The following is a 25,051-nucleotide window of genomic DNA, read 5'->3' as shown; positions in this document are numbered from 1 at the left end:
ACCTTGGTTTTTTTGCTTTCCGTGGTATTCCTAACAAAAAAAAAAAGGCTCTTATATTCTAGAGAACAAAGTCAGAAATCCGTGTACCAATACCAACAACGCACTACGTTTCCCTTGCAGGCCACACCCTACGTGCTACAGACAGTGTACGTTCAGTTGTGGACACTATGCGCATGGTGGTATATATTGTTCTGCAACACAAGGATGTTGTTGGAAGTATAGACCAAATATGTGGCCTCGTTTTTTCTTGGCATTTCTTTGCTTTCGGCTGTTGAACGTGGTTATAACGTGTAGTCTGTAATCTGATATCCCGTGCCCACTTGTCCATCTTCCTTCAACAGATTAATCACGAAGAGATTGCATGTGTCTCTTGTTAACTGGCTCCAACCCACCGGAAATTATAGAAAAATATCCAGATGCTAAACCACTGAAAAACGGTGTCCAAGTACATATTTGCTGATCGAAAGTGTATGGTTGTACAGGATTTGAGGAAATAAATAAATGCAAACATAAATAATCTTTGCATTTGACAGCTAAGTTTGTAAGAAGGAAAACGGTGTCTGGAACAGTTCGTGTCTTTCTAGAGTTTTTATTTGTCTCACCAGCAATTAAACACATCATAGACTAATTCAAGTATAATTGAATTATCTCTCTTTCTCTATTAGCTTAGTTTTTTATTAACTGGTTATTACATACAACTCAATATAATATTAGAGTTAGAGATCTCGTGTTCGAGTATTGACCCGTGTAATTTAATAAAAATAAATTGCCATCTGCTTCTATTTCACGTATAATGCCTGAGAAAGCCTCCACAAAAAGAGTGTTGAAGTATAAGTGAATTGTTTATACTTTTTATCAACTTACACTTTTACAATTAACTAATCGGTACATGCGGCTCAATATTAAGTTTAGATAAGTGCAACGATTTACAGTGTATGCTTGTCCTTTCTGTCAAAGCAGTGAATTAAGTGATACATAACTACTGGTGCGTTGATATTAACAAGGAGACCAACGAACAAACACACGCATGAATGGAACGCAACTATCAAATGTTTACCAACTAATATCTATGATTAGCTATCATATGTTTACCGACTAATCCTCGTTCACTCCAAGTTTACCCAAGAAACTGTATGAAACACGCAAAATATGTGTTAGTTATGACGTCCCTATGTGGAGATGCAAAGATCAGAATCAATGATATGAAGCAAAAAAAATGTCTCTTCCTTTTGAAATTATAATGACCTAGAACTCTTCCCCACGATCTTGCCAACTCCTTCACAACCATCTTTTTCTTTATTCCCAACTACAGTCCTACCATCCAAGCTTCTCATTTCGTCAAGTTCATCATCCAATGCAAATCACTCTGTTAAGACTACCACTGTGCATTACTCCACTGGTCCCCTAAGCATGCTTATTTATTCCAATCATTCATGTAATCATCTGGTCTCGGAGGCTCACTTGTTGCACCATTCCAATCGCCCCACGGACGAGATCGTGTATTTTTATCAGAATTTTGCACCTCATTTTTCTATTCCATCGTTGCGCGATTTTCAGCGGTCTCATTGAGCTGTCTAGCTAGCATCTCCAATTGGAAATGCTTTCTCCAGAATGCTTTCGATTAAACAATGCGCCAATCTGGTGCTGAAACCGCAGTGGTCAGAGTTGTACGCGGGAACATTCCCTTAACTGAACTGAAAACTTAGAGTTGCAACGCTACTATAAATTCAGACACGCGTATCACCATTTGCCAGTAGCTTGGCCATTGCCGCTTAACTAGCTTGTACCGAAAAGGGAAAAGAATGGAGTCCTCCGAGGCGAGCTGGCACTCGTTTGATCCGTCAGTCGCCATGGAGGACTCCGAGGCGATGGCGCAGCTACTCGGGGTGCAGTACTTCAGCAACGATCAGAAGCAGCCGATGCCGACGGCCTTGTACTGGCCTGGCCAAGAAGCTGACCAGTACTACAGCTCCGCGCCATACTACACGCAGCAAATCAACTCGGGTGCAAGCTACGACCAGTGTCACTATGCCGACAGCACCACGATGACCGGAGACTTTTTTGTGCCGGAGGAGCAGATGGCGGATCCGGGCTTCATACTTGATCTGAACCTCGACTTTGAGGACCAGGACGGCGACGGCAAGCCGTCGGCGTGCAAGAGGAAGTTGGAGGAGCAGAAGGACGAAAGCACCACGGGCACCGCTGCGAAGAAGAAAGCGCGCTCCACGGCAATGCCGGTAAGTGTGCCAGGGACTTGTGATCAAAGGGCAAAATATATGCTATTCAGTTCATCGGATTAAGATGACTGAAGATGTCACGGATTGTCTGATGCAGTTGCAGAAGAAGGGTAAGACCGCGCAGTCCAAGAAGCCGCAGGAGGGCGCGTGCAGCCGAGGCAACCAGGACGAGAGCAACGGCGACGGCAACGTGCAGTGCTCGAGCAACTACCTGTCTGACGACGACTCGCTAGAGATGACCGCGTGCAGCAACGTGAGCTCGGCGTCCAAGAAGTCGTCGTCGGGAGGTGCGAAGGCGAGGGCCGGACGTGGGGCGGCCACCGATCCGCAAAGCCTCTATGCAAAGGTAATAAGAAACTGTCAACAACCACAATGTTGTTGCATTGTTTGAGCACTTGCCTGTTTCTGTCTGAATCTAAATTCTTTTTCTGCTTTCGGTGAAACAGAAGAGGAGAGAACGGATCAATGAGCGGCTAAAGGTACTGCAGAACCTTGTCCCCAAAGGAACCAAGGCAAGTAAATCAAATCGTTCTAAACCAGAAAAAAAATTATTACGTACATGATAAGAAGAAACCCCAGGATAATGAAATAACGGTTCTGAAGCATGTACGGGCGTGTTTTTTTCAGGTAGACATCAGCACGATGCTTGAAGAAGCAGTTCACTACGTCAAGTTCTTGCAGCTCCAAATTAAGGTTGGTTCTCGCAAAATTTCGGTCCCAATCTAGCTGGTGCCGAATCTTCCCTAAAGCTACGACTTGATACTTCGTTGTGCGCAGCTGTTGAGCTCGGACGATATGTGGATGTTCGCGCCGATTGCTTACAACGGGGTCAACGTTGGCCTCGACCTCAAGATCTCTCCACCACAACAATGAGCGCCGACTCGGAGCCGGTGCTCGAGCGAGATTTGCAGGCACTTTGGCAGTGCACGTTGATTCTTTTCCGTTCATATTTTCGTTTCTTTCTTGAATTCGTCTGATTCGTCGCTAGAGGACAGCCAGTCGTAATGAACGATTTTTACAGTCTCGCCACTGGCCTCCTTGAGCAGCAGAGACTCTGTAGTGAGCTCAACTTTGTAATGGCAGTTTGGCACTGAAAAAAGAACGGGGGACGATGGACACGCCTGGTCTTTGTCATTTTTTTCCCCTCTGCGTTAGAGCGACCTGCACAAAAAGTCGGTAGTAAGGCATTATATGCTCCTTTGTCGTCGACAAGGTAAGTAATGCAAGTCGATGATAATAAAAACTTTTCTGAAATCGGCAATAGGCTTACTACAGGTCACAAGGAATAAAATAATCGAGTAATCTCTTTTCTCTTGGTGTCGTACTGTCGTTGTCTGAAACGTGCACCTGTGCGATCCTGAAACCAGAGAGAAGGGACAGAAAAGTTAGGAAGACTAATTTTTTTAATCTAAACGTGGATCTCAGTTTAATACTACCATATTATGTGAATTACAATAACAAATAATCACTTTATGTAGGATTTACCTTATTAACCAACTAGATAGTATACGTTGCTCATGTCCTTAGTTCGGAACCAAACGTGAGTATAAATGTGTGATTTCAGACGTATGGATATTTAACCGGAGCTCTAACAAGGCTTTTAAAAGGCAATTTATTCCAAGGAGTAGTAATAGATGCTGATGGCATGGAGGAACATAACCTTTTGCCACTCGGATGGCACTATTAAATGCTACTCTGCCGACTGACTGTGGAAATTTGTCATTGGTCCTACCATAATTTGATCATTTGCCATTTTCAACTCATTTTTTTCGACGAGCGTAGAGTCTGATGGCAATGCTCTCGGATGGAGTCCAGCTGATCGGAGTTCGAGCCTCTGTTCCGCACCTCGAAATCTCCGATGAAAACCGTGCTTTGGGGAAGCGTAATTAAAAAAACAATGTTTTAGTGTTTTTAGCTCACCAACAACGTGAAATGACCTTCGTGCCTCTCACTTTCTTCTTCCTTGCTCCTTGAAGGGCACCGTCGGCCCTGTGCGGCAGCAACGAGCGAGGCCCACGGCATGCCACCCTCCTAGCTCCAGCTCACCATGGCCCCACTCCTTCCCCTCCTCGCGGAAAACAATCGCCTCGTTGCACAGCACGAAGGTCACCTCAACCGTAAAGGGGACGTCCAGGATGCACCATCGATGCCAAGGTTCGCACCCATCTCCTCATCCTGATCCTCACTGCCTCTACTCCTCCAACAAACCCACCTCCGGAGATTAGGAAGGACGTCACCTGCTACTCCTCCCCGCTACCACAGCTCGCCCATATGGATCCACCGGAGCTTGCCCTACACGAGACGTCGCAGTACTGAGCCCACCAATGACCTCCACTTCGCGGTCCTCCATCCGCCCCCTATCCCCAAAGCCACCTCCTGGAGCTCATAGCCACTCACGCCACAGCTGTCGGCGAGCTACGGAGGCGACCACAACCACAACTATAGTGGAGCCGATGACCGAGGCTATGGGGAGGAGGCACGACTAGCCAGGAGGAAGAAGAGGAAGATAAAATGACTTTGATAGCCCTAGTTAAGTGCTGAAAGTGGCAAATAATCAAATTATGACGTGCCTAACGGCAATCATTTGGGAGAATGGTATTTGGGAGTGGCAAAAAGTTAAATTCTTCAATGGTTGTAGAGCTGTGCAGAGGACTGTAGTCGATGTAACCTGGTTTATGGTCTGTTGGGATATGTTGTAATTTCGATATGTTGTAATTTCAGAGTTTCTGGTTAGTTGAGAAAATAGTTGTAGCTATTAAATCTTATTCGTTAGTTTTTATAATCAATTTTTAGTTTCTTCACACATCCAAAAGTCAGAAAAACAGTTAGAACTTGTTTCTCAGTTTTTAGTTCATTTCAGCCATATCCACTTTCTTAACCAGCCAAAAGTCATCAGAAATCAAAACCAAAAGCCAGTCATTTAAATAGTTTTTGGTTTTTTTAAGAAAAAAATTGAAGAAAACATATCCAAACAGGGATTAGTATGACCTTGCTTGCCAAACAAATTCATGCCCTACTTATACCGAGGGCAATTTGCCATCACAACGCTAAGGAAGACACAAGAAAAATGGTGGATCATAAGATCTAGCTTGCTGTATACATACTCAACACTTTTACCATGTGAACAATTTCTCACGCGCTTGATATGTGCACTTGGCGTCAACTATTTGTAAAATGATTATGTAAAGGTTTGTTTCCGCTTCTACTTGGTGGTTGTATTTCTTATTCAACTTCTTGTTTCTATCTGACAAGTGCTTTAAGATTATATTTAGAACACGAGATAGATTTATGAGATTATTAGGATTAGATTCAGACATATCTTTATTGTAATTATCTTTTTAAAGAATAATTAAGTTAAGACAGAATATGACGTAGGGCTATTATCGTAAGAGAAGTTTAAAACTTTATAAAATCTTATGACATCATCTTTAATACAATAATTAATGAACATGTATTTCTACTTTAAATAAATATTTATATAATTAACTTTATCAATCGTCGACAGCTATATCTTTTGTTCGCTCTTAAGCGAGTCGTGTGTCCGCATGTTTAACAAAAATAAGCATGGACAATGGTGCTCTACAAGGGGGAAAAGCAAATCTTCAAAGCATTGGTACACCTTGCTTCTTCAACATTCTCCTCTCATTAATTGTTTATTCTCTTATCTTTGCCTTCCACCATGTGTTTTTGTTGTTCATTTCTCTCTCAGTATATCTTAACGTTTTGTCTCCGACTATGCAGCCTGCAGCTTATGGTGTCAAGTTTTTTTAGAAAGACAATTTGGCTAGATTAATTTGATACGTAGGATGACAAATACATGTCTACTACGAGGATTCATATCCTCTAACGTTATTTTAGCAATGTCAGAGGATAAACAGTATTATGATATTAGCTCTCCTGAACCGTTAGATCTGGAATAGACGTACTAGATTATCTGCTATAGTAACTCTATGTATTTGCTACAGTAGTCTGGTACAGTAAATAATGCAAGGTACTATTCATTCAGACTTATATTATTATACATTTCGATGACTTTGCTTCACAATTTCAGAGGATTCCAATCCCTACTACGGTGGCCTAAGAAATCACGTTGATTTTAGATACTGCAATTGATTCTATGTAAGTATTGTGGCAACTGTTGTGATGGTGATGCTAAAGATGGTACAATAACTCTATGTATTTGCTACAGTATTCTGACACAGTAAATAATGCAAGGTACTATTCATTCAGACTTATATTATTGTATATTTCGATGACTTTGCTTCACAATTTCAGAGGATTCCAATCCCTACTACGGTGACCTAAGAAATCACGTTGATTTTAGATACTGCAATTGATTCTATGTAAGTATTGTGGAAACTGTTGTGATGGTGATGCTAAAGATGCCTTTTAAGTCATCAATGATAATTTGAAGTCCAATCATTTATAAGAATATTTTGTTATTATTTAACATACCTAATTATTTGGTATTTTTCTTTTGTTATGGACACGTGGATTTTACGTGTGCGTTTATTAGTTAAAAACATATTCTGTGCACGTTTATACTAGTTAAAAACTGGTTCTTCCAGCCTGTGTATATTGCATTAGTGAAATTACAGATTTCCTTTTTTCTAGGGAATATATAAATGTTTTTCTTTTTTGAAATGACATATTTTTTCTTTGAAAAATGTTGGGAAAATCTTTATAATTCTGGGCTTGGGGTCAAAATCAGGCCCGGCCCAGCAGTGCACCGAATCGCTTGCACCATCGTCCTCTTCTTTCTTCGTCGGCGCCCGCCCTGCCGAGCCTTCCTCCAGCCTCTTTCCACCAAAGCACACCGGCCACCCCAAAGTAGCGCTCCCTCCGTAACCACTGTCGTCCGCCCCATCGCCCCGCCCTCTATTCGTATTGGATTGGCGTGGAGTGGAGATCCATCCAGATTTGGATCTGTTGCTTTTGTTGGTAAGTAGCCCTAACTTGCTTGGGTGGATTTTTTGTAAGAGCGAGTTCTCTTCTGGGCTAGCTTATATGAGCAATCACATCTAGATTTTCCTTTCTCTCCATCTGCAAGTAGCGCGTTGCTTTTCTCCACGGTGGAATGGGTGGATTATTGTCAATCGATGGCTCTGGTTCGGTTCTGTTAGGCTTTTGTTCTTCAGCGCGCGCAAGATCGATCTCAGTTGACGCGGTAGGACTGAGGGGGCACAAGGTGCGGGTGCAGTTTATTTTCCAGAAAAATTGGGGCTTCAACTGAACCCCCATGCCCCAAGCTAATTTGTAGTTGAATCGTTGTTAAGACTAGCTCTAATTTTATTGGTTGTTTGATCTACTGTTACCTGAAAATTTTCTATGCCTAGTAACATTTTCTCCCAAATTCTACAAAAATTTCTGCAACAAATTTGTGTTAGAATTTGTTCGTCCATGTAGAATCCTTCCCAAATAGGTTGTAGTAGCAAATTTTGATCCTTCTTCAATCTTCATTCACATTTGTAAAAGCAAACTTGGTTAAGGGTCGTTGGTCGATGACAGTGGCATCACATGTTGACACTTTGTGCTGGATATATGCATGCAGCACATTCTTAGATAGCAAAAGTGACATTACATGTGTCACGCACTCATCTGCATATTATTAACTCTCAAGTTTCATCATGTCACATGACATTTGTATATCTGATAATTGGGCAGCAATGCGGAGGACAATTGTCTAGTTTGATTTGAAATGATTGTATAATAGATCAAGTAATTTGCAGGAAGCAATATCAAGTTGTTTGGTGATAATGGACCCAAAGCATTCAGCTGAAATGTCCAAGTACAGTTTTTTGACTACCCCTTAGCACTATATGAATCATAGTATTAGTTCATTATATAACATAAAAGCGATCTACAGACATTTGGACAAGCAGAATCAAGTACTAATGGGAACATACCGAGTTATGTCCCATGAGTTGCATAAACTTCAGGTGAGCCTCAGTATGAGCTTTAAGTTGAGATTTCATCTAGAGAGTGATATTTGCATGTAGTAACCCTGCTACCACTTTCTGCAGGTAGAAGAAGAAACAATCATGCGAAAGTTGTATGAACTGATGTCCACAGAAGGGCTTCTTCCAAAGGTACATTGCTCACCTACTTACTGATGATTTGGAAGGTTACACTCCTGCTGCCAATGTTCAGACCATTCTGTTGGACCTGTTGAGCTTAGCATCATTTTTCCATGTAGCCAACTGTTGATTTTCTTTCTTTTTAGAGTAAAATGCACTGACAGTCCTCAAACTTGTTTTGTTGTGTCATTTAGGATCACGAACTTTGAAAATGCATTTCTAGGTTATTAATGTTGCCAAACCGTGCCAATCAGGTCCATACTGGCTCAGAGGGGGTCTTGACATTGACATGGAATGCCACGTGGTGTCTACGTGGCAAAGGCGATACAGACGTGGCCTCTTTCCTCCCTCTCTCTCATCTGTCGGCCCATCCGTTGGCCTCCTCCCTCCCTCTCCTTCTTCCTTCAGACCGCGTGTAGAGCACGGCTGCCGTGTGGACACCGCCGACCCGCAGACCGGAGCTCCCCCTACAAAAATTTGGGGATGCCCTCGTCCTCCTGTTGCTTGTCGTCCCATTAGACTCTCGCGGTCGAAACCCTATCTTCTTCTCCTCCCAACCGTCATTCCCCACCACGAGCTCCACATCCGCCGTTGCAATCCTGCCACCATGCGCCCTCTGCCGCAGCCGCGCTAAGGGAAGCTTGGAGGAGCTCCCTCTACGTCCCCTCCTTCGAATTCCTAGCCAGATTCGCTTCCTCCCTAGCAGAATGGAGCTCGGCGACCGTCTTCTTGCCTCAGACCGCCTTCCTCCGCGCCTCACCGTCGACCCGCCGCTCTAGCCCTCCTCCAAGCCGAAGAGCCCCACGGTGAGCTTTTCCTCTACCTAAGGATCTTCGTGTGTGTTCCCTTTTGGCTCGGTCCCATTGCTGACCCAGCCTTCGCCATGTTGCCACCGGCGAAGCTCGCCTGAGCCGTCAATGGCCGCCAATGCTTTCCCTCGCCGCCGGCCGTGCTTCCCTCTCCGCAAGTCGCCGCCGAGACCCCAAATCAGTTCTCCATTGTGTGCTGGTGCTCCTAGTACCCTTCCCTGGCCGAGCCCGCCGCCAATCGCCGTCAGCTAGTTGGTCAACCGCCGTTCAATGCCACCCTCCCTCTCCTATTTCGATTTTGATTAGAGTCAAAATGTTGAATCGGTTCAGTGGGTCCTGGCCCCACAGATCTAGAGAGAGGCTACATAGATCTGGGTGTAAAAAGAGTTTGCAGGCGCCACATGACATACCATGTCAGCGTCAAGACCCCATCTAAACCGGTATGGACCTAATTGACACGGTTTGACAACATTAATGGTCAAGAAATGCATTTTCAGAGTTCGTAGATCTAAATGACATAGCAGGACAAGTTTGAGGACCACTACTGCATTTTAATCTTCTTTTTATTTAGGGTGGTGTTGGAATTTCACTTAGAACTGAGATATATAGTGCATAAACTATATGGTAGAAGAATGAGGGATGAGAAGTTAAGAGGAAATAATCTGCCATTCTGCTTAAAGTGTTAGAGTTGGTAGTCCTTAATAATTTCCTTTTATTGCTTTAGATCTCCAATATTTTCTTTTTTATGTTGGACAAATGACTAGTAGAATATCACTCTGGTAAAACTGCCCACGGAAATATAATTCATTTTTATTAAGCATCAAGTAATAAAATTGAGGATATATCTGAATTCTTATTACTAGTAACCTTTCTGAGTATGCATCTTATTATACTATCCGAGCAACTTAGCATCCATGTCTAAGACCAAAAGGAGATGATGACAACATATTTCCATGAAACTGTTGTACCTCTGGATTGAGCTAAAGTAGCAGATTTTGAGAAGCTATTTACAATTAAATTGATATAATTTCAAACCTGTCCGCAAATAAGTGTACTGACACTTGAAGAAGTAACGATTGATTTGATAAAACAACACCTACTCCTTCCACCTTTTTAACTCCATCCCTGCATGAGCAGATACTATTAGAATCCTCTTTTTGATTAAGTTGCTTCTTATGTTTATGTTGCTTATGTACTTTTTTTTTTGTCTTCTGCAATTTGGATGTAATGGTCAAATGGCTTTACTTCAATGCCTTGTTTAACCAGTGTTCAAATATTACCGCAGTGCAAGAAAGAAAGGAAACTGGAGCAAAGCATTGTTGAATCAACTCAGGAAAACAAAGAAGGGGAATCATAAAAACATAACTGCTGTATGCAATTTGATCTGACATGAATACTAGTTCAGATGGAGAGCTAGGTGTCTGTTATCTTCTCCATGGCAGCACTCTTCCATCAGGACCATCACAACTTGGGTGACCACTGCATTTAAATTTCCAGTGTGATGGATTAACTGTATAACTGTACAGAAATATGGTCTCAACTCCAGATGCATACTGTTGAGATTATCAAACATGACAATTAAATATTGAACCTGATTATTGGTGCTGTGATGAATCAAGCATTCGGCCGATGAACATAATTAATGTTTTTCTCCAGTTTGTTCGTTTTATCTAGATAGATCAGCACACTATGATCCATCTTGTATTAAGATTCTGGTTTGTCTAGAATCTAGATAGACTCTTGTTCTGGAGAAAGTCAGGAAATCATTAACATTTTTAGAATCGAAGGTGTAATCGCAGTCTATCGATCCTTAAAAAAAATGTGTAGTAATATTGCACCTTTTTTATTCATGGAATATTGTAGAACTTTGTATCGTTATCTTTTATTATTCCTCAATTCTTAAAATCTAAGGCCCTATTTGGATGCCACAGTATTTACAGACTACAGTATTTGAAAACAACATTATTCAAAGCATCAACCTGTAAGATACCAGTCTTTGATTACCACAATTTTTTTTACAGTTATGAGAAAAGCAAGATGTGTTTAGAAAACACTGTATTTGGTATAGTATTTCTTAAGCAAAAGTAGTTTGCATTGTTTCATAAAGTGCACAGTAGTTGTTATTAGAAGCACCAACTTTAAAAATCAAAGATCGTATTTTTGTTTAATACTTCAAGAAAAGCCATGATAAAGGCATGCTCATGAGTCACGATCTGTAAGGTACGTACAATGTGATGTCTTGTCGGACCTGGCATTTGGTTCTACTTTTAGCAATTGTTTTTCACTGGAGCAAATCATTTTGACATCATTTTCTTTAGAGGAGCAATTGTACGTAACACATCAGACAATATAGTGAAAAGAAAGCATGAGGGATGACAGACAGGAGCTGTACTACGTAATTTTTTTTAAAAAGGTGTTGGAGAAACTCAAAAATGCCATGGTATTGGGAAAACTACGATTTTTGAAACTACCATATTTGTTCTAGCCAAATATATCTATCAAACATGCCCTAAAATTTGTTAGGTTTAATTAAGTAAACATATTGTCACAAAAAAAAGAAAATTCAGAGGAATTCCACAGAAATCGGGAGAGAAATAAACTGCTTACTTCCTTCTCGTTGCACTACTTCTGTGAGCCGCCGTAGCCAAACGCAGGCGCATCCTCTTCCGCCTCCTCCGATCCAGCCATGTCGTCGTCCACGCCGCCCGCCCACCAATCCAAACCCTCCTCCCACCACCACCGCCACCACCACCACAACCACCCCGCCCCAAGGCAGCCGCCGCCGCCGCATCAGCGCTACGTCCCCAAATCCGCCGCCCCAAAGCCCTCACCCTCGCTCACCACCGCGCTCCGATCGTCGGCCGCCTCGTCGTCCTCCGCTTCTGGCGCCTGCGGGAGTAGCACCAGCGCCGGCGTCGGCAGAGGAGGCAGAGGAGGAGCGGCCGATGGGTTTGTTGCGTACCTGCCGCACGACGAGGCGGTCGCGGCGGGGCTGGGCGGCCTCGACGCCCAGGAGTCGCAGGCCGTCGTCGACCTCCTTAACGACGCGCTCGCCGCGCTCCTCCGCGCGAAGCCCCGCGAGTTTTGGCGCCACGGTAAGAGAAAACAACAATCGCCTGAGCATTACTCGCTGATCGAACCTGTTAATTTCCGTTATGCTTGTTTGGCTCAGTATTGTTGATGGAATGAATTTAGTGAGCCTTTTTTTATGCTATCAGTCAATGCTGTCGATCATAAAATTCTAGTGGGTATTGACTTATTTAGAAACGTTTGATTCACGTAGGACGACTGGGTGCTTGGGATCTCATAGGTGGTTCATATTGTGCAGTTCTCTTTCAGTGATTTAGTTTAGCCTCTTTTTTGTGCTAACGTGCGTACAATTTAGTCGCTTAAATTGAGGATTCGGTTTTGAGCTTGTAGGTTGTTGATAATACTGTAAGACACTTTGAATCTGCATGTAGTTTGATGTCTACCTAACGACATGGTTCTTGTTTTGAAATACTAAATGAATTGTTGTGAACTTGTGATATTTTCCTGCCTATATGTGTAAGTATAATTGCTGGTCAAGGTTCTTAACAAATTTATGGTTTGCAGTGCAATTTAAATTATACCAGTTTGGTTTTGTTGTTGTTGTGGTTAATTCAAGTGTCAGGCCCAGGATAACATATCTATAGCTATTATTTATTTGCTAATTGTATTTCCGATTATGCTCAGAATGTAATAAAAATCACAGTTAATCTGTTCAAAGCTTTAAAATGCAATCTGAATTGCATTAAGTTGCTGTCTTAGACCTGAAATTCTTCTGCAGTGGTTTGCATATAAGTTATGGCGGTTGGCACAGAAGTGCTTCGCTGGCTGAAATCTAATAGTCAGACAACTAACAATCCCATTTTGTATTGCACTATGTACTAGATAGTTATGCATATGTAGTGTCAGTCTTGCCATATTCCTGAATAGGCAGTTAGAGAAACATGGTAAAGATGGTGTTTATAGAATTATTGGTTATACTACTGTTTGCATAAGGAGAAGGATCTGTCCTCATGTGTCCGTGATTCTTGAACTGAAGTTATCCCAATAAACAATAATTCCTCATGTGTCCCTGATTCTTGAAGTTATCCCAATAAACAATAATTGAATCAATAGATGAGTTAACATGATTAATTTGATATGACAGTCTTCCACAGCTGATGCTTATGAAGACAGCTGTATCTATACCGTCATTGGCATGTTAATGCTAATTTTTACCCTTTCTCAGTGGCTCAGAATACTTCTTTGCATGACTTCCTGGATAGTTACCTACAATTCAGGCACCGGTGGTATGATTTGCCACACAGGGGCCCAGAGGGGACATTAGCCGGTTTGGTTGTTGGGGAGCTTGAGCTTTGCCGTCGTGTCTTTATGGTCCTCTACCGCATGTGAGATTTCCATAGTTTCCCTTTTTTTTAAAAAAAATTCTTTACAACATTTTCACTAAGTTGCATGTTTTGTTATGATATGCTTCTTATTCGTGTGGTAGATCTTCAAACAAGGATCCTGGAGCAGGTCGTGGTGAGTCCCTTAGTATGAAGGAGCATACAGGTGAAATTTCTACTACTCATTTATATATTGAGTGGGGTTTATTGAGGTGCATCATTGGTTTAAATATACTATATTTACATTTCCACAATGTTCCTTTATAGCCTTTCTGCTGGAGAAAAAATTGCTTGATTTGCCAAAATTGATGGATATATGTGCTATCTATGAGCATGACAACAGCAAGTTGACAAGTTCACTGGTTGGTTCCTGAAGTATCTTTTTGTATTTTTGTTGTCTTGTGCACTTTTTTTTTTTTACAAATTTTGAATGCTAACTATATTTCACTCATATGTTTTTTGGCTACATTTTTTTGTATCTCCAGGTTACAAATGCTATCAATGTGCAGCCAAATGTTCTGGATAGCATTAATATTGTTATTCCCCAATTCCTCAACATTTTCCACACAATGCATGATAGGTGCATGACATCATTACAGGTGATCTTTTGTCATTTGTTTTTATACCTTGTATTCACTCTATTAGATTGTTAAAGGCTCCTCATTTATTTGGTAGCAACATTCAATAGCATTGTTTGATAATCACTATTTGTATGCTGTCTAGAGAAATCACATGTGGGTGTGGTAGAACATCTCATATTTCCTTTACCTCATGCGCTCTTTTTCAATCAAGTTTCTGGAATAGCTTATGGCCTTGTTTGTGAATGGTTTCAGTTCATTCGGTTACCCTATCAATGATTTTATTCCAGATTCCTGGATTTCTTACAATTTATAATTTTGTGTATATTCGCTTTTGTTGTAAAGGGCATTCCATATTTTTCAACATTCACTACCATACCACTTCCTTGAAGTGCAAAATATCCCCTTTTTCCTGGTCTCCTTATTCTGTTTTTTCCACTGTGCTGTGCAATATCTAGTCATATTGGTTCTGGGTCCTGATCCTTTTGTAATGCAATATGTAGGCAGCTTAGGATAATGTATATAATCTCGTACTCTCTGTTCTTCCTCATTGGCTCTGTTCACTGTTCCTTGAAGCATTCCTGGTAGCCCAATTTGGTTAAGAGATTTTGTTGCTGATACTTGACGCGATCTATTAGTTGTCCCAGACATGCATTAACATTGATGAGGATTTGATAATTAATAATTAAGGAATCAGTAGAAATACAATAAATCCTTAGGATGGAGTATCATCGTACACATATCCGTTATCTTGTACGATAGGTTTAATAACCACCATGAGGTAAATAAGACATGTGCGGATATTCCAGACAATTTATCATGTTCTACACAGAAACTATCCTCGGATTAGTAAAGAATCTTGAAGACAACACAATCCGGGAAGGTTATGCTCGAGACTCCAAGTATGGTACGCCTCCCCGACCCGACTATATAAGGAGGGGAGGGTATATGTCGAAGGACAAGCTAGGAGGAGCCTGAAAACAAGCTAGAAAGAGGGCCAAACAGGAGCAAGATGAGGTCGGATAGAAGCACAACCCTTTGAGACCCACAACATATTCAACTTACGATCAGATTCATCCGACAAGAGCTTCAGGATTTGGAACACGAGATAACTCGCCATGATTCATATAGGTAGATCTAGGTACACCCCCATTGTAATTGTCTTCTAATGAGATTAATCAAGGCAGCACAAGGCGTAGGGTTGTTAACCTAAGGGAGGTCTGAACCTATCTAAAATCCCATGTCTTCTTCAATACGCACAATTGATGACTAGATATCCCTACTTTAAATAAGTGTCTGCATAAATCAACTTTACTAATCGTCGACGAACATTATCATACTCAGCAGTTGACAATGATGATGATTAAAAGTTAATGTTTTCCTTTTAAAGAAATCTCGTGAGAAAATACTCATGTATTTTTCTTAATGTGATTAAACATTGAGACCAATAGTAACAATATTGAATTTGTCATGTATTTTCAACTATCAGATAATTGTTCTTTTCTGATGTCTTATATGTATGAACCCGTCTTAATCACAATTGGATTACAGGTGCTCACTTCATCCGAATCTAGTGCTAATGGGTATGACCAGCTTCAGAAAGATTTCTTGGAGGTTACTTTTTATCGGTGCTAGACTTATTCTGACGTGCCTGCTACATTGTTGCATGATATATCTTCCTGAGTTGATAATAAATTCAATTTACCTCAGGTGCTAGATTTTATAAATGATGCGATTGTCACTATGGATTCCTTTATTGGTGCTTATCAACCTGCTGCTTTATTGTTATGTACTAATTTTGAAATGAGGTAAGCTTCTCATTCATCGCAATGATTGTGGTTTCCCTGGATATTTTTCCCTGTTTCCTCGCTCAAATGGTGCTTATGTTTGATTGCAGCTATGGGGTTGAGGAATTACTGAATACCCTTTCAAGATTGTACAATTCATTGTTACCATCATTGCTTCAGGGGTTTAAAGTTATGTCCAAGTCCCAAAGCAATGGAGAGGCATCGTCTGACAGCATACTTAGCGACATAGGTCTTGGTATAAAGATGTTGTCAAAGAGAACAGTCAGATTTTGTTGGAGATTATTGCACTACTGCTATTTAAATGATCAACTTAGGGAGCATGATGCCCAAGTTTCTACTAAGATGTTTCCAGCTAAAGTTGAAGACCCTATGATCAGGGGAGATATCTTGGTTCAAACACTCAGGGATATGAATAGAGAAGCCACTTCTCAAGTGAACCGTGGAAATACATTCCTCGAAGCTCTTGAAAATGAATTTCAGTTAATGAGCTGTATAGGCAATATCCGGAACAAAGGTATATAATCAAAGTTATCAGTCAAATACTTACCTAGTGCTTATAATATTTAGTATATGATCTATAGCTTATTTGTAGAAGTCATCATCAGGTGTGAATGCCTCATATGAGGACATTTTCTGCATATATATATGAAATATATTTATCCTGCTATGATGCCTGCTCTTACAATCACTGAGTGAGTTAACACAATTGAAAAGCTGATAAGCTTCAGTGCTGTTTCATAGAAGCTTAGACTTCCAGTTTTAGGAAGTATCACCTCTCAATCAATGGCAAACTTTTGAAGACAGGAATTCTCTATCCTTTGTAAATGGAAATGTTCTTGCCAGAATCACCATCCAAGAGGATTTTTTTCATGCTTTCAAGTCTCTGATGTCTTCATTTGAATTGAGTTTTTCTAGCACTAGCATATAGCCCGCTTTGTTTTGTGTTGTTTCAACGTTGTTTAATTGCATTTCTAGACTATTTATAGTTTCTAAAGGGTGATAAACAGAGTTGTCTTTTAATGAAAGGATGTCTTTTCGTAAAATCACACTTGCAGTTTTCTCTTAAAAGGTGTCTAATCAAAGTGTCTCCTAGGTATTTTAGATCCGAGGGCTAATATTCTAACTGAATTCTAATGTGCAGCTGCATTAGGTGTCAATTTTGGAGTGAGTAAAGGAGAATTTTGCCCCTGTTAAAGCTTCTATTCAACATTTCAACTGTTTTGGTACCTTTACTTTTGTTGCTATCATCCTTGATACTTTTGAGTTATGACTTCATAAGGAAGTGTTCACTTGTTTGGGGAATTTGCCCAGTTGCCACTAATTTAGTTGTGTTTCGACAAAATGCCACCCCTCTCTCACCGACACATGGAGCCACCTGTGTCAATGACAAGTGGGTTAGGATGGCAAATCTTCGAAACACAGCTAAATTAGTGGCATACAAGCAATTTTTCCCACATTTTCTTGTTCCTAAGAATCATTTTGACGCCAGAAACCTTTTGTGAAATGTACTTTGTGTTCCTCCCACTCTTAACAGGATGGATATACATGGATGATGAGCACTTCCAGTTCATATCACGTTTGTGTGGATCTACTCACACCTCTTGGAATAGTGTACCTGATTTGGCAGTCTCTTCTCATGGTGGTGAATTGCAACAGAAGGATGAGGAAGCGGCAATAATTGAATCCAAGATAAGTCAGATAAGGGATCTTTTTCCTGATTATGGGAAGGGTTTCCTTGCTGCTTGCCTGGAAGCCTACAACCTGAACCCCGAGGAAGTTATCCAAAGGATATTAGAAGGCACACTTCATCAAGACCTTCTAGCTTTGGATACGTCATCAGAAGAGATGCCACAGAAAAAACTTGCACCAACTGCTGTGAAAGATAAAGGGAAAGGCATATTAGTGCAGACTGCACCTCAAAGTACGGAGACGTGTTACATTGTTGAAGATGGCCCGTCTTCAGTTTCATCAGCATCCCAGGGCCCATCCTCATCCGTATCATCTGTCCGACAAGGTAGATTTACAAGGAAGGCTAATGATGATTTGCCTGACACTGCAACTTTGGACTCAAATGCTAAAAGTGCAGTTAGATCTGTTATCCTTGAATCCCAGTATGAATATGAAGATGAATATGATGATTCATTTGATGATCTCGGCTTCAGTGTGGTAGAGTCAAGTTATGACGAAATTGATGGTGCCAATGACACTGAGGCTTCATCACAGGGCCCAAGATGGAACTCACAGAAGAAACCTCAGTTTTTTGTTAAGGACGGGAAGAACTACAGTTATAAGGTTGCTGGTTCAGTCGCTGCATCTAGTGCTCGAGAAGCGGCTGTCATGCGGCAAACTCAAAAAGATACAATTTATGGCCTTGGCCGTGGTGGAAATGTTCCTATGGGAGTTCCCAACAGGCACCATATAGATGTGGAGGAAGAGGAGGTTGATGATGCAAACAACTTGAGCAGAGGAGGTTCAAATCCCCGTGGCCGAGGCAGAAGAGGTGGCAGGGGTCGAGGCAACCCTCCAGAAGAAAATGAGAACCCTAATGGACAAGGCTTCGGCCGTGGTGGTAGAAGAGGAGGCTGGAATCAGGGCAACCCGGCAGAAGAAAACGGGAGACCTAATGGCCAACAAGGTTTTGGCCGTGGTGCAAGACGAGGGGACAGGAGCCATGACCATTTATCAGAGGATAATGAAGACCATGATCCAGCACAAGGCTTTGCTCGAGGAGGGCTGGCTCGTGGCGGTGGCGGTGGAAGGAGAGGTGGTCGGAACCATAACAGGAGAGATCGGGCAATGAAGAAGCATATGCAAGGAATGACAGGGCTTTAGCTGCTGGCAGCGCTCAACTTTTGAAGGGCGGGAACTGTACATGGCATTTTTGGAGGCACTCATACGATAGACCAGGGCACCAGGCACCCAACTACTTTCGTACATGGCATTTTGAATCATATGATGCCATGAAGCACCCCTCCATAGTTGCTCATATATATTGTCAAAAATAGCACATGAAATGAGAAATCCTAAAGTACTTGTGTCGTGCAGTGTTGCGCACTTATCCTGATTGTTCATGTTGCCTTTGAGTTGCCCAAAGGTTTGTAATTTTGTATCAGAGACGCTTCAGTGCAGTTCTGTGTGGTCATCTGCTTTTGAGGAACATGCTATTGGACTTGCTAGTGTTTGATGGCGCCATTGCTTTCGTGTGGTAGCTTATGACAAATCACATCCATTTCCAGGTATGCATAGAAATCTATTGACACGAAGTGCTTACGAACAGTTCTCACTAATTAAAAAAAAATCCATAAAATGGTAATCGTAAAAAAGAAACAGTGCTTATGAATAGAGCTTACAAACAGTGCACGGTGGGGTGACCGTCCCAGTCGGAGGAGAGATCGTGTGGGTCCTCTACGACGAGGTAATGCTCGCCTCTGGCGCTGGTGCCCTCGGGTGGCCAAAACCATAGCGATGGTTGTGGCGTCCATGGCCACCGTAGAAGCGAAGTCAACGATGGCCGTGATGACCGAAGGGTGCAAGTCAGCCTTGATGACCATGGAATTGACGGCGGACCAGTGGACGATGACGGAGAGGAAGAACAAGAAAGATCGCTGTTTCCAGGGACATATGGTGGATTGGTAAGTTCCTGCGTGGAGGCATGGCTTACCGTGTGTACAGAGGTCTTCGTGCCTCTTTTCTTGATTGTTGTGGCCGATCAGTGGTAGAACAAGTGATTGACAACGTATTTTGTTATTGATCTTTGAGTGTATAAATATATATACATGTTTAAGGGATATGGATATATCCGTTCGGGTGGAACGGTTGTTTCCAATAGATGTCTCTTTGATTGTTAACTGCAGATGGTAGTTAGAGATGCTAATTGATCACATGTTTGTTTCACTAGGATGTTTGTTCGTAACACTAAAGTGACGACTAAAGTGACGGATCACCTGTGCAGAGGAAACCGAAAAGGCCGCGACGATGGATAAACAAGGCTGCTGCTGGCAATTGTGCAGATTATGATGATAGCTTTGCTGGCAGTGACCCTCGCACACCCTTTCGCGTTTACTGTGCTACTTTGATAGCGAACATAGTGATGCCTCCCTTTTTTACTTTTATTTTGCCTGCAGATATCTGGAACGATGGCTGTGCTATGCACTTCTGTAACGTTATATAGAGATAAAAGCGTTCATCCACTAAGGCATAATCGAAAGGTATTGCTGTTCGTCCATGCATAAGGACATAAGGTGTAATATCAGAAGACACTCGTTGAGAAAAATCACTTTATACAAGTCACTTACTACATTTTCGGTAAAGAAAGGGGTTACTTCCAGGTTTTTCAGATTTAGAGCACAGAAATTTCCCTTCTGATGAGTTGTTTTCAGGTTATATTAGTAGTCCACCACAAAATGAGCATAATTACATAAGAATATAGTCATATACCCACAGGCTGCAAGGTACTACTGAACGCGAGCAGCTTTCTAGGCCTCAATTCGTGCAAATTACCCAACGAGTAGAAAAACAACGTGTTATAATTATTTTTCCTTTGTACAAAAAATCTACATGATCCAAACGTATAAACCCCCATCTATCCCAACCTTGGTCTTCCCAAGATTAAATATGTGCCTCATTGGCTCATTGTCATTGTCATCTCAACATCTGCAGCTCCGGCTACGCAGCTGCTTAACGCTGACAAGGTTGATGTGCTATGTTCATTCAAAAATCCAGTTTGTGACTTTGTTCCTTAATCTCCCTGTCCTATGACGATGGACTGTCATCGTCAGAGTTGTTCTCCCTCCGTTGTCCATACAGATTTAACTGGCAATGAGGTTGTAGCCGAGATGCGGAATGACCTGGCCGAGCCAATGACAGTCCTGTCCTGCTGCATCCGACCAACCTCCTTGCAGACATGATCCAACGTCGAGAGGAAGTCCCTCACCACCATGAATATCCTAAGAGGGTGTGCTTCCTCCTTTGAGGTGTCACCATGAAAATACTCAGTGATGTCTTTTACTCTCACCAAAGCCCTCTTCTCCTCGCCTCTGACTTGCTCTATCTCCTTCTCAGCTTCCTTCAGAAAACTTTGCATTGTCGTAAAGAATGTCTGGCCTTGTGTATATTGCCTCTCAAGCTGCAAGAATGACTTGATTTTTTCAAGACCTGTTTCTAGCTTATTGACATAACCGTGCAAGACATCGAAGTCCATCATAGCTGCTTTCTTGACATTTCCTAACTCGCTGCTGAGCCCAGACACAAGGTTAAGGCCTTGCTTACGTAACTGCTCGTCTTTAGAGCTATGAATAATCATGGCACTTTCTTTTTCTGGTTTTGCATCTTCTGATCGAACGATTTCTTGGACAACAAAATGCAACAGAGTTGTTTTACCATCAGTGCCCTTGACATCAGCAAGTTTTAGGAGAGTGTCAAGTTTGAAGGCTTTTGCCTCACCCCGGTTAGTGCCAACATTCATCCGGTTCCCGGTTCTCAGCACTGCTTCGAGGAGTTTCAGGAACAACCTACTGCCTCTAAGATCTTCGCAGGCTGCCTGAAAACAAGTGAAGAAACGTTAGGTAACTACAAGTCTAATATCTGCAAGTGGGGATAGATATTCATGTCAGTGATGACGTGGTAATGTTAGTAATCAAAATGATGAAGTGATAATAGGTTTCATGCAGCATTAACTAGCATTTTAGCATACCTCTAGCGTTTCAAACGATTTCCTTAGGTAATTTATTTCAGTCTCGAAATTGGCTCGGTATAGCATGGCATCAACTCTTTTGAAGGCAGAAGGTATATCAAGTACAGCCTTGAGAAAGCGCTCTGCAGAACCAAGCTTTGATAGGTCACCATTATAATCTCGAAGTTTGAGTTCTTCCTCTTTAGTAGGAGCCATCTTGACTAAAGTTTCCAAAAGTTCAGTTCCCAAGCATTCGGCATTGCCTGTTGGATAATACAGTAGAAATGGTCAGTGAACCCCATCGTACAGAAATGATATACTAAACGTCCAAACAGAAAACACAGCAGTAGGCACCAGGCACCAGTGTAAATCATTAAACCGATTATGTGTAAAGATTCAGCCTTCCTCAGTAAGTACAGAGCAGTCTCAAGAAAGAGTTTAATTGAGTTGCTCCACAGCTTTAGTTCTACAGAATTATTATCATAAAAAAAAGATAGTTACGACAATAACGAAACACAAACCCAAACAAGTGATATTTTCCTACTTAGTTCATCTTTGGATGTCAATGCCATTATCAGTATTCTCTAATACTGTCCTCTAAAATAGGCAGAAAAAAAAAGTCCAACGTAACAATTAATGGATGCTAATTATGTTCAAAACCTGCCTTCTAGAAAAATATTGGCAGAGCCATCTTTTCAAGTCCTTGTAATTCTGTTGAGATCTTATTGTCAAGAACCTACTGCTAATTTCAACACATCTTAAGTACTTATCGCTATTGGATGGGTATGCCCACCAAGCTCCAAAAAGAAAATCTCAGAAAGGACGTCCTACCAAAGCATCCAAATGCTGAATGCCCAATTACAATCGATCACAAAATCCAATTTTTATGAATTGGAAAAGAAAGAACAAAAACTCCTTTTTTAGCTAGATGTTTAAAGCTGGTTCAATATATTGGGTATCAAATCAGGACAAGGATTTACTCTCAGCAAGATGGCCGATGATTTTATCCAAACACACAAAATCAGCACTGCAATGGCTCAAGGAGCAATGTAGTAGCACTCACCATCCAACAGTGCATCAGAGACCTCCTCACGCGTAACATTCAACGCGCGGAGCAGGATGGCGATGTTCTGTGCTTTCTTGGGGTCGAGCACCCTCTCCTCCTGCCGGAACGGTGGCACAGCGGCCTTCCTTCCGGCGTCCCTAGGCGGCGCGGCCGGCGTCGAGTTGTTCATGAACAAGGCCTCAATCATGTTCTCATCCAACCTGAAAGAAATGCCTCAACGTCACGCACAATTCACTGATACCCAGCCACAACAGCGCATTTAGTATGTAACCAGATCTCAACTGGAATGAGCTTGACTTCAGCTGGTCCCAGACCGTGGCGCGGTCGGAGGTCGCCCGCACCTTGTCCCAGTGCAGCGGCTTTAGCTTTGGCCTCGGCTCGCCGTTGCCGACATGACCATCCGCCGCGTCGTCCCCTGCACGCATTGACGCGCTTCCGTTGTTATCAGCCGTCGTCGTCGCCGTGATCGGCATCGGCATGGCAATGCGGGGCCCTTCCGGAGGCAACGGCTTGAGCAACCGGCGACGCGACGTCGGCCCGGACGGCGGCTCCGCAGGCTTTGGGATGGTATTAGTCGGCGGCCTCGGTGGCGGTGGTGGTGGAGGAGGTTTTGGAGTGGTGTTGGACTTCGGCGGGGGTGGTGGAGGAGGAGGAGGCGGCGGCGGCGGCGGCGGCGGCGGCGGCGGCGGCGGTGCTTGGTTTGAGGGTTGCACCGGTCGCGGGGACGGCGAGATCACCTGTTTGATTTCCGGGGTCGAGCCGGTGGAGAAGCGCGTGCGCGGGGGCGTACGGCGGGAGCGCGCAGGGGGCGGGGGTAGCGCGGCGATGGCCGCGACCGGCGGGAAGCAGTCGCTGGTGAGGCTGGGGAGGCTGCGGCGCGAGGCGGTGGTGGTGGTGGGCGGGCTGGACGCGCTCGCCTCGCTCCACGCTTCGCCGCCAGCCCCGCCGCCGGAGCCCCCCGAGAGCTGCCGCGGCGTGTAGTACGCGTCCTCGTCGGAAGAGCCCAGCATGACCGCGCGCCGCAGCGGCGGGAGAGGCCGGAGCTCCGGGCTCGGGTGGTCGGTGGCCTCGTCGCGGCTTACCCCACGCCGTGCGCGATCGCTGCGCAGCTTGCGGTACGGGGACCCAACGAGATCGGCAGTGGTGGGCCCGTGGTGGCGACCGGGCGTGGTGGGCTCGACAGTGCCGACATAGAGGAAGTCAGCAGCGGAGGGGGCAGCGTGGTGGTGCGCCGGCCCGCGGTCGCGGCCAAGAAGCTTCTGCAAGTCTCCACGGCGGCGTGCGCGGCCGGTGATGAGGAATGCGCACGCGAAGCCCAGCAACGCGACCGCTGCGGCCGCGGCTGCCCCTGCCACGACGATGGTCGCCTTCGGAGGGCCGCCGTGGTGGCCGCCATCACCAGCGCCGGACGGCGCGTTCGGGACGTTGGCGGCAACAGTGGTGGGGGAGGACGTCGCACCTCCGCCGCCGGCGGGCGCAGTCGGTGGCGCCGGAGGGAAGAATTCCCCTGAAGAACCGTCAGGCGTCGCCGGGGAGCTTGGGTCGGAAGTAAAGTCCGGGGCGGGCGGAGGCGGCGGCGAAGGGGGCGGAGTCCACTCGATTGGGAACAATGGCTGGTGCAGCACCCGCCTGGCCCCGCCGCCGACATCACCGGACGACGCGGCCGCCGGAGAAAGTCGACAGCAAAGAAACAGCGCGGAGAACGCGAGGAGTAGCGTGATGGTGGCGGGAGGCATTTGGCGGTGCAGTGCAGAAGAAGAAAAATTAAACCGATGGGCCGTGGTTTCGACTCTCTAGAGCGAGAGTGAGGGCAGCGAAAGAGTGGGAAGGGGAGAGAAAGCCGCCATTTTTGGTCTCGGAGCAGTAACATATGCCATCGGTGGAGGAGATCAACCGTCTCGCTCACACGTGGCGCGGGAATCTGCTTTCCGTTTGCTTATTTTCCCTGCTCGCTTTTTATTTTCCCTCTTCTCCTTTTTTTTCTTCGGCCCTTTGCTTAGGATCTCACTCTGAAGAAAAGGATGGTCCAAATCCGATCAGGGACTAAAAGAAATTTCGATTGTTATTATATAATACACAATTATACAACTGATGAAGGAAACGAAGATCCATTAGCAACTATGAGAACTTTTGGTTGGAATGGAGATTTCGCGATGCCTTTGCAAATTCTGAACAGATTAAAATGCAGTTCGTGGTAGGTTGGTACGTACCTGGTTCGTCGAGGAGGCAAGAAAATATTCCACATTGGAGTGGCGAACACATGCTGAACTGGAACCTGATTCTTTGCGTGCCAACAAACTCGATGTGCTCTTCAGGGAAAAAAACATGCTTTATGTGAACACTCCACTCGTGCGTTTCGCTGGCTTAAATTTTTTCATGGATTCATGAGTTCC

General features: G+C 43.6%; 4 protein-coding genes across 6 annotated transcripts; 3 read left to right on the top strand and 1 right to left on the bottom strand.

Annotated features, from left to right (window-relative positions):
• The first annotated feature begins 1,776 nt into the window (after nucleotides 1-1,776).
• On the top strand, nucleotides 1,777-3,399 carry LOC133914444 (transcription factor RSL2-like). The gene is made up of 5 exons (XM_062357548.1): nucleotides 1,777-2,237; nucleotides 2,335-2,583; nucleotides 2,684-2,749; nucleotides 2,865-2,930; nucleotides 3,015-3,399. Exons 1-5 carry the CDS (start codon nucleotides 1,803-1,805, stop codon nucleotides 3,108-3,110), a joined length of 912 nt encoding a protein of 303 aa, XP_062213532.1. The 5' UTR covers nucleotides 1,777-1,802; the 3' UTR covers nucleotides 3,111-3,399.
• Nucleotides 3,400-6,951: 3,552 nt separating this feature from the next.
• On the top strand, nucleotides 6,952-10,737 carry LOC133916704 (uncharacterized). Of its 3 annotated transcripts, XM_062360499.1 has the most exons (6): nucleotides 6,952-7,178; nucleotides 7,291-7,425; nucleotides 7,967-8,025; nucleotides 8,104-8,176; nucleotides 8,261-8,326; nucleotides 10,409-10,737. In XM_062360499.1, the coding sequence occupies exons 2-6, from the start codon at nucleotides 7,315-7,317 to the stop codon at nucleotides 10,478-10,480; spliced, it is 381 nt and encodes a 126-aa protein (XP_062216483.1). In that variant the 5' UTR covers nucleotides 6,952-7,178; nucleotides 7,291-7,314; the 3' UTR covers nucleotides 10,481-10,737. The 3 variants fall into 3 exon arrangements, with proteins under 3 accessions (XP_062216483.1, XP_062216484.1, XP_062216485.1); XM_062360500.1 differs by lacking the exon at nucleotides 7,291-7,425; XM_062360501.1 differs by lacking the exon at nucleotides 7,291-7,425 and having other exon boundaries at nucleotides 7,902-8,025.
• A 167-nt stretch (nucleotides 10,738-10,904) lies between these two features.
• Nucleotides 10,905-19,080, top strand: LOC133916703 (uncharacterized). Its single transcript, XM_062360497.1, has 9 exons — nucleotides 10,905-12,218; nucleotides 13,379-13,538; nucleotides 13,640-13,701; nucleotides 13,803-13,897; nucleotides 14,021-14,134; nucleotides 15,665-15,727; nucleotides 15,824-15,921; nucleotides 16,011-16,435; nucleotides 17,456-19,080. Exons 1-9 carry the CDS (start codon nucleotides 11,810-11,812, stop codon nucleotides 18,751-18,753), a joined length of 2,724 nt encoding a protein of 907 aa, XP_062216481.1. The 5' UTR covers nucleotides 10,905-11,809; the 3' UTR covers nucleotides 18,754-19,080.
• Nucleotides 19,081-20,280: 1,200 nt separating this feature from the next.
• LOC133916702 (formin-like protein 8) lies at nucleotides 20,281-24,620 on the bottom strand. The gene is given in 5 exon segments (XM_062360496.1): nucleotides 20,281-20,734; nucleotides 20,736-21,460; nucleotides 21,614-21,855; nucleotides 22,656-22,858; nucleotides 22,941-24,620. Coding segments are annotated over 5 exon segments (2,685 nt in total). The 5' UTR covers nucleotides 24,395-24,620; the 3' UTR covers nucleotides 20,281-20,673.
• Nucleotides 24,621-25,051: the final 431 nt, after the last annotated feature.

The sequence above is a fragment of the Phragmites australis genome, chromosome 4 (genome assembly GCF_958298935.1).
Source record: "Phragmites australis chromosome 4, lpPhrAust1.1, whole genome shotgun sequence".
NCBI lineage: Eukaryota > Viridiplantae > Streptophyta > Magnoliopsida > Poales > Poaceae > Phragmites > Phragmites australis.
The sequence above is the reverse complement of the archived record's forward strand: the minus strand, read 5'-3'. Positions and strand labels throughout refer to the sequence as shown.

Bases quoted from the DNA above. Each gene is read 5' to 3' on its own strand.
- LOC133914444 (XM_062357548.1), top strand. From the start codon at position 1,803: ATGGAGTCCTCCGAGGCGAGCTGGCACTCGTTTGATCCGTCAGTCGCC. The intron at 2,584-2,683 runs GTAATAAGAAAC...TCGGTGAAACAG, and splicing joins CGCAAAGCCTCTATGCAAAG to AAGAGGAGAGAACGGATCAA. The intron at 2,750-2,864 runs GCAAGTAAATCA...TGTTTTTTTCAG, and splicing joins TTGTCCCCAAAGGAACCAAG to GTAGACATCAGCACGATGCT.
- LOC133916704 (XM_062360499.1), top strand. From the start codon at position 7,315: ATGGGTGGATTATTGTCAATCGATGGCTCTGGTTCGGTTCTGTTAGGC. The intron at 8,177-8,260 runs GTGAGCCTCAGT...CACTTTCTGCAG, and splicing joins ATGAGTTGCATAAACTTCAG to GTAGAAGAAGAAACAATCAT. The intron at 8,327-10,408 runs GTACATTGCTCA...ATATTACCGCAG, and splicing joins CAGAAGGGCTTCTTCCAAAG to TGCAAGAAAGAAAGGAAACT.
- LOC133916703 (XM_062360497.1), top strand. From the start codon at position 11,810: ATGTCGTCGTCCACGCCGCCCGCCCACCAATCCAAACCCTCCTCCCAC. The intron at 12,219-13,378 runs GTAAGAGAAAAC...ACCCTTTCTCAG, and splicing joins CCGCGAGTTTTGGCGCCACG to TGGCTCAGAATACTTCTTTG. The intron at 13,702-13,802 runs GTGAAATTTCTA...GTTCCTTTATAG, and splicing joins TAGTATGAAGGAGCATACAG to CCTTTCTGCTGGAGAAAAAA.